Source organism: Dendroctonus ponderosae, unplaced genomic scaffold (genome assembly GCF_020466585.1).
Source record: "Dendroctonus ponderosae isolate FM_Combo_2020 unplaced genomic scaffold, Dpon_F_20191213v2 Dpon_F_20191213_2, whole genome shotgun sequence".
NCBI lineage: Eukaryota > Metazoa > Arthropoda > Insecta > Coleoptera > Curculionidae > Dendroctonus > Dendroctonus ponderosae.
The window spans coordinates 16792536-16800614 of NW_026018165.1; the positions used below are offsets into that span (position 1 = coordinate 16792536).

Sequence of the window (8079 nt, forward strand, 5' to 3'; positions counted from 1 at the left end):
AAACATTCTTCATAAGACCATCCATCGTTTCCCAGTTCTACCCAGTCATCGTAATTTTTTGAGTTGCCGCGTGTATTTACCGCCCCATTTATAGTAGTTGTGCCCCCCAGTACTTTACCTCTCGCATACGTTCCTCTTTTGTCAGTATTCGCTGCAATTAAGGATTTTAATATAAAAAGTTTCAGTGATCAAAAACATTTCGCTTATACCCAGGAACATGTTGGGTTGCGGGGTGGTGTAATATCCCCAATCACAGCCTGAGCTTAGCAAATAGGCGTAAAGCCCAATTACTTTAGATATAACGGGATCTTCCGATCCCGCTTCCACCAATAAGACAGTGAAGTTTTCCTCTTCGGTTAGTCGGTTAACCAAAACGCCACCAGCGGATCCGGAACCCACAATTATAAAGTCATAAGTCCCATAATCTAAAAAATTTGCGAAATTTTACATATAAAATACGTCAATGTTTAACTTCTTCGCGTTGTCCAAGTGGAAATGTAATAAAAGAAAGCTTCACTGACTTCCAACAAAGCTTGTAAGGGATTGATATCAAATGATTGGTTTTCTGGATCAATGGATGGTTAAAAAGCGAGCTAAGAAAAAGGAGAATTTGAACCAATAGTGTCGAAAACAAATCTTTTGACATAATTTGTTGCTATTTTTGCATTCAGCACGCCAATGTTGTCTTAGTAATTCAAAATGGTTTGTATTCATTTTTTTTTTAATTTTTAGATATGAACATGTTCTTGGACGTTCAATAGGACATAATGTTTTGATAATTTTCAAGGTATTAAGTGACTTTATTAATCTTTATCATTTTCCAGTAGCTTCTCAACATCCTGGTTGCCTGTTTGCAGCAGCTCGTCATTGAAAACGTTATCATCATCTGAGTTTCTTTGCGTCTGAATTTTTGCATCTTTTCTTGAATTCCGTGTGTGTTTTTTGCTCAATAATTTTTCGGAGTTTATGTCGGTTTGTTTATCTTTATTTTGCTTATCTGATTTCGAATGGACTCCACTCCGCATACTGTAAGGTTTTCCTACTTTAAATGGCCTTTGTAAGGTTTTCGTTTGAAATATGCTATAAGTCATAAATTTGAAAACGTTGAGCATTAAACCCTAACTGAAACCTGTTTTCGATTTGATGTATCTAGATGAAACTTCCTTCAGCGTGAATGTTTGAATGAATTAATCTTGTTTGGTCAACGTGTGAAGTAGCAAAGCTTTTCTTTTCGCTTAATTAAAATTTTGCTGCGACGCTAAACTAACAAAAATCTTACCTAACGCTTCATCCCAGTCAGTTCCATTGCCGAAGAAAGCATCATTATTAGTGGGCTTCTCATACGTCGTGGTGTCATTTATAAAGCTCAAAATTTCTGAGACGAATTGCTCAAAATCTGAGCTATCGCTGACTACTCCGAGAATAAAAAGTGAAATACATAATGCGGCTAGAGCACTTACACGTACTTGTCTCATCGAAAACTCAGTGAGAAATTTTTCAATTAAAACATATTCTTGTTTTTGTACTGCGAATGAGCAAATATTTGTAGATACACATACATGGATTTTCAGTTTTGGGTTTTAAGTCTATTTTAATGCACCTGTATGTTTCGAGATAATATTGTTCGCTCGTTTGCCCCTCTGCTTCAATTTAGGGAATCAAACTGATGATCGAAAATGCCTTCAGCTCTTAGTCCTCGAATTAGATCTAGAGAACAACTCTAGTTAACACATCTTACAAATTTGATTTGTAGTTGCTGTTATTTTAAATTAGGATGTGATTGCGCGCAATCGTTATCGGGAAACTAAATTAAGTCATCATTAACATTAACTTAGGAATTTTTTTATATTTTGTTATTTACTTGGTGATTTTACGTAATGACTTTTCAAAACAAAACTATAGTTTGAGTTGACTGATTCAATAAATACTTAATCCATCTTGGAGGAGCAGAAGACGTGAACTATTGCTATGGCCGTAGTTGTTTTCACTAATATTTATTATTCTTCTTGGACATACAGCAATAAATGTGACACAATACCTTAGTTATAAAATAATTATTTTTTTATAGTGTTTGTTTAGTCATATTTAATAGTTGGAAAAACAACTATGATGTACAAGAGTATTCATTCTTAATAAAATCGGCAGCTTTTTCCCCAATCATCATTATGGGAGTACTAATATGTCCCGATATTTGTTGAGGAATCACTCCAGCATCAACCACTCGTAGCTTATCGATACCATGAACTTTGAGTTTTGAACTCACTACGGAGTTTTGTGTATCATTTCCCATTCTTGTAGTTCCAATTGGATGCAGTCCCTGAGAATATTCACTTAATGAGTATTTTCTGCTTGATGTAATTTTATATTCATCAAAGTGTTAAAAAAATGTACAGAAACAAAAAAATTTTAATTATGAAATTATAAATGTGAACTGATTTGCTGTATTTGTCGAGAGTATTATAAGGACGAATTTTCATTTCAACAGTGGACATTCATTGGCTTACGGCAATTGTTAGATATTTCATGCTGCATATCCACCAATCCTTTGAAAGTTTTTCATAATTTTCATCGCAATCTGGAAGGTCTAGGACGATTGGTTGGACTCCCAGACGTTGAAACGCTGTTGTGTTTTCCAAATTTTTTGCAATTTCCACTGCTTTGTATAATGTTTCCAAGTCATCGGGATGAGAAAAAAAGTTCGGGTTAATCAAAGGGAAGTCCCTGGGATCTGCCGATGCTAAAGTAACTTTACCAACGGATTTCGGTCGCAGAAAATATAGAATCAAAGCGAAGTCCGAATATTCGTTTAAAACTTTGAAAGCTTGCGCGTAAGTGGAGTTTGTGTACCTTGAATTTAAATTGGCAAATAATGTCAGGATAAAAATAAGCTATAAGTTCAGTTAAAATACTTACGCTTCTCCGTAGCTGGGTCCAAGATTTGGGGGGCCTGGAATCAATATTTCCATGTCCGAAGCATCGCTGCTATTTCCAGCCACGTTGTAAAAAGTGACTAGTTGCGATGTATACGTATCAGTGAGTGGTCGTTCATTGTGATACCAATGTTCCAAATTTTCCAGGAAAGTGTTGTTGTAAAACGTATATTTTGTTCTGCAACATATWCAAACCAAACTAAAGAGCGCCTGYAATAGTKCAACTTACCTATAAAACATTCCTTGATAGTAAGCCTGATCGCTGAAATATTGCCCGACTGGTAAGTCAACTATGGTGTCAATACCATGCTTATCARGTTCTTCCTTTGGGCCAATCCCCGAAAGCATTAAAAGCTGAGGAGAATTTATTACTCCAGCGGATAGAATCACTTCCTTTTTAGCAGACGCGGAATATTTAGTTCCATTTTTCCAAAACTCAATGCCAGTGGCAACGTTGTCGGAAAGGAGAATTTTAGTGGCTAGTGAGTCCAAACTGATCACCAGATTTGTTCTACTTAAGATGGGCCGGATGTAGGAGTGGGCAGTACCTGAGCGCGTATTATAATCCAACAATGATTGAACTCTACTTACAACGAACTGATCATCGCCGTTATAATCTCCTTCTCGTTTTCCTACTTCTATAAAGGCGTTTATCAGTTCTTTTGTCTAAAACCGCAATAATAAAAGTTGATACTGTTATTTGGAGACCTTATTAAAATAGGTACATGTTTTCCGTGCAAGGTTTAAATTGTTCTGCAACACTATTTWAAAWGTTTGATATTGTGCAATTGTTTTACCAGAATTGGAGTATCTTCCGGTATATTTACRTGCACTGGCCCATCAAATCCATGCGCTTGTCGATCAATATCAACTGAAAATTCAGCCCTTTCCAATKTTTTAAAGTATGGCAAACATTCCTCATAAGACCATCCATCATTTCCCAGTTCTGCCCATTCATCATAGTTTTTTGGGTTACCGCGTGTATTCATCGCCCCATTTATAGTAGTTGAGCCCCCCAGTACTTTGCCCCTGGGATAGGTTCCTCTTTGGTCAGTATTGGCTGCAATTAGAGATTTAAACGAATTTCTTCGATCAAAAACCTGTTGCATATACCCAGGAAACTGGCGGCTTGCGGAGTAGTGTAATATCCCCAATCGCAGCTTGATTTTGTCATATAAGTATACAGTCCAAGTATCTTAGATGCAACAGGATCTTCCGATCCAGCTTCCACCAGTAAAACTGTGAAGTTTTCAACTTCACTTAGTCGGTTTACTAAAACTCCACCCGCTGAACCGGAACCCACAATTATGAAATCATACGTCCCATAATCTGAACAAAATTGAACATTTTAGATATAAGGTATGTTCGTTCGGGCACCTAGACAAAAAACTCAAAATGGCCTTTTCCAACGCAGGGAAATACCAAATACACCTGGACCAAACCCTCCCAAAATCTGAAAAAAGTAATTGAAGATGAAAAATCAAATCAAATCAGAATTGATCACTATTTTCTGGAAGCCGCAATTATCTTTCCTTATTCCTTATTAAGGCCGAAACCTTCACCAACAACAGCTGGAGGACACAAGGATAGAAGAAATTGGTCACTGTAAATACGACCTACTAAACCTAGAGCATGACAGAGTAAAAAACTTTTATAAAACGACTTAACGAAAAACTCAAGGCATGTTCAGGCAAAAACCCAAATGAAGAGTATGATTACATTCCATCAAGCCGCGAAAGAAGCACTAGGTTTAGTGGAAGACAAATCGCAGAGGAGAAAACCATATTGGTGAGATGCTGAGATTCAGAGAGAAACAGAGGAAAATAGAAAACTCTATCACGTTTACTTATCTCAAAAAACAGAGAATGCCAGACAAAATTACAAGAGCGCACAATCAAAGGTAAGAAGAATGATTAGTGATAAGAAAAATGTAGCATGGACGCAAAAGTGCAAGAAAAAGACTATTATTTAGGAGGTCGAAGAAGTACCGAAAGCCGGAAGAGGATAAAATAAATTAAAAAAGAAACGACCAGAGATATAATTTCGCCAATATCAGACAAAGAATGGGATGCATAATAAATTATGCCTTTAAACGTACCTTACGGTACTAATAAACTGTTTCTGAGACTACGAGATATTTTCCGAAAATATCTGAACGGAACCCAAGTCCCAAACGAGTGGAAAACATCGTATATATCCACAATTCTCAAAAAAGAAGGAACGATATGTGCGATAATTATCTGGCATATCTATTATCTATTTCAGGCATATCTGTGACTGGTACGCCGAGCAGAATCTAAGGCAAAATAATAAGAAATGAAATAGAAAATGGAAGGGAGGATGTAAAAAACAAAGACATGGAGGCAGAAGAACAGACATCGACGGTAGATGATCCGTTCTTGCTTTCTATAAGCGCTTTGGTGAACTAGCAAGAATCTTACCTAACGGTTCATCCGAGTCAGATCCATTGCCGAAGAATGCATTATTATTAGTGGGTTTCACATACGTCGTGGTGCCATTTATAAAACTCAAAATTTCTGAGACGAATTGATCAAAATCGGAACTATCGCTGACTACTTCAAGAGCAAAAACTGAAATGCATAAAGCAGCTACAGCACATACAGATCGCACCGACCTCATCTTAAACTCAACATGAAATACTTCGATTGGAAGGTTTCCTCCTTTTTTTAGACTTTTTATCTTATTGAAAGTGCTAATATTTGTCAAAGTAGGAGACTTCAAGAATTGGTATATAAATAATATTTCAACTAAACAACTAGCTTAGTTGTAGAACAATCTCAAACAGGGAGTATTGTGTAAACAACTTCACTGGCAAAACTTTATTGTATTACCAGATACAAAGCATATTTAAAGCCCTCCAATGTGTTCATATTGTCTCTAGAAATAGATCTAAAACTTACACCGTTCGTCGTAGAATTTACTTAAGAGTTACGAATTTTTATAGGGAAACTGCGTACTGCTACACAACACCAAGTCATCCTCAATTTTAATAAAAGCTTATGATAAAAGACTTTTCCTATGTGGAGTGTAAATAAATAGCACTGACTTTTTATCTTTCGTTTATATGACTTGAGTTCTTAAGCTGGGCATTTGGCGCAATTGACTTTTAGCCAGATTATCGTCTTGTTTATTACTTTGTGATGGTCTACCTTAGTGTATTAATAATATTTTATCTACAACTGTTATATAATGACTATGATTTGGCACTCTTTCAAATGTCATAATTAAGTTTATTACCGCACTAGTGCTTATTTCAATTTATTATCGCACTTGTGCCCGATGTGCACTTGTTAAGATCTGAAATAATTATTTCGGATCTTTTGGACTCATGGTCGGTCTCCGACGCCTGGGGCCCTCAAGRTTGTAWATGYTACACGAATTATTTAAATTCTTGCAGTTGCTATATCACTATCCTCATATGGGCGAAAAAGTGTTCACACTCCAAATAATCGCGATCACCGTACACGTCCGCTCGCTACAGTGTACCGACACGTATGTTGTTTAATTTATTTGCATTTTATTACATTGATGAATGATWTACGTAAGTTGTTGTTTTATTGCTAAGTGCATACATACAAGCTGGTTTTAAAAGCGCAACTCATCACATTTCGCTACCCTGTAGGGAACGTTAATAAATGTGTGTCAAATATTACAGTTTTCAAAAGTTTAGCCTCCAAATTAATTATAACTTGAACATAATGATACATAAAAACCTACTTATATATTTATTTTTTTATTGCATTCATCAATTGATTCTCTTCACTACTCCAGACTCTAACCAAGTCTTTTAAGCGCGTTTACCTAGAAAATAATGCTAGGTACCTTATTTAAAAATATACAATTATATTTTCAGATTTTTGAGAAGAAATCCCGAAATTAGCTGATTATGGAAACATGCAAGGAAGAGTAAGTTTGTTTCATCCACAATCAAGCAATTAATAATACTGATATATTTAATGGAAGTTGTTGGTCTTTAGCACAATGTTAGTGGACGATATTAATTTCTCTGAGCTGAATATCAACACATTAAATGATAAGAAAAGGTCCGACAGTGAATCGTGCAAATCAGGTACATCTATTGAATTGAGGCGATCAACAAGGAAAAGAATCAAACCACTGTTCAATGCGGACTTAATTGAGGTGACTACAAAAAATACCAGAATACGCTATTTTTAATTCTTAATTAAATCTTATACTATTATCCGTTATTTTAAATCTTAATATTTTACTTTTTAATTTTTTGCACAAATATCGTTTTTTTTAGTCGTCCAATGACAATGCCAAGAGAATGAAGCAACAAACCGTTAACAATACAGTAAAAATGACAAACACATCATTAGAAACAATATTTGAAGAACCACTAGATAATTTAGTAATGAGCAAAAGGAAATTGAGAAGGTTTATTAAGTTTGCCCCACAATGCTTGAGTAGTAAAGTGGTAAAGCGTAGAAAAAAGTCGAAGACTTTAAAAACCACTTTTCGGAAAGCCACGAAAAAAGCAGCTGCAGCAGCGGAATTGCTACTGGAAAATAAACTGAGAGAATTGGAAAACTGTGGTTGATGCTTATATTAAGAATCAGGCTACATCTGGGGGGAATTTGTGTGTCCTTTCCGGTATAAAACTACATATTTTTCCGGGATAAACCCGTTCCCCCAAATTTTAACAAAAGATTAAATTAATCGCTAATTATGCAACAATTTTGAAAAATTATATGAAAGAAAATCGCGACCGCCAAAAATTGTTTAATACTATTTTGAAGCCGACCTACTTTTCTATACCATCAAGGTCGCACCGTGGTGACAATAGCTACTCTAACAAGGTGTATTAATTATATGTAATCTTCCAGAGGTAAATATTTGTTGTTCGGGAAAAATAGACTCCTAAACTATAAGGCATTTAAGAAAGCTGACGCATCTAATCAATTTTTAAGCTTTCGGACTTTTTCTATGATAATAGCTTTCCAGATGTGTTATTATTTATATTTTTTATTTATTATAAACAATTATTTCAGATTTACGCACTTTCTAAAAGTTCTTCATATAGTACAATTAAAAAAGGGTGAATTTGTGAGCTGTTGAAGGCAAAAGTGAATTTGATAATGCATCATTTATATCACTCACTTTTTTT

The 8079-nt window shown here is 35.3% G+C and overlaps 3 protein-coding genes across 3 annotated transcripts in view; 1 reads left to right on the forward strand and 2 right to left on the reverse strand.

Moving 5' to 3' along the window:
- Positions 1-1512, reverse strand: part of LOC109536684 — a gene marked incomplete in the record, with an annotated part of 14986 nt that extends 13474 nt beyond the window's left edge. The window contains 3 exon segments of the mRNA XM_048664310.1: positions 5-151; positions 210-425; positions 1280-1512. Coding sequence (XP_048520267.1) covers positions 5-151; positions 210-425; positions 1280-1475 — 559 coding nt within the window.
- Positions 1513-1978: 466 nt separating this feature from the next.
- LOC109536683 (4-pyridoxate dehydrogenase) lies at positions 1979-5631 on the reverse strand. The gene is made up of 7 exons (XM_019903000.2): positions 5372-5631; positions 4044-4259; positions 3728-3990; positions 3160-3596; positions 2914-3108; positions 2505-2847; positions 1979-2317 (listed from the first exon to the last, which is right to left on the reverse strand). The coding sequence occupies exons 1-7, from the start codon at positions 5568-5570 to the stop codon at positions 2105-2107; spliced, it is 1866 nt and encodes a 621-aa protein (XP_019758559.2). The 5' UTR covers positions 5571-5631; the 3' UTR covers positions 1979-2104.
- A 710-nt stretch (positions 5632-6341) lies between these two features.
- On the forward strand, positions 6342-7831 carry LOC109541353. The gene is made up of 4 exons (XM_048663667.1): positions 6342-6492; positions 6805-6857; positions 6929-7091; positions 7216-7831. The coding sequence occupies exons 2-4, from the start codon at positions 6838-6840 to the stop codon at positions 7510-7512; spliced, it is 480 nt and encodes a 159-aa protein (XP_048519624.1). The 5' UTR covers positions 6342-6492; positions 6805-6837; the 3' UTR covers positions 7513-7831.
- Positions 7832-8079: the final 248 nt, after the last annotated feature.

Excerpts from the sequence above, each read along its gene's own strand:
- LOC109541353 (XM_048663667.1), top strand. The coding sequence starts at position 6,838 with ATGGAAACATGCAAGGAAGA. Across the intron at positions 6,858-6,928 it reads ATGGAAACATGCAAGGAAGA|CACAATGTTAGTGGACGATA; the intron begins GTAAGTTTGTTT and ends GTTGGTCTTTAG. Across the intron at positions 7,092-7,215 it reads TCAATGCGGACTTAATTGAG|TCGTCCAATGACAATGCCAA; the intron begins GTGACTACAAAA and ends CGTTTTTTTTAG.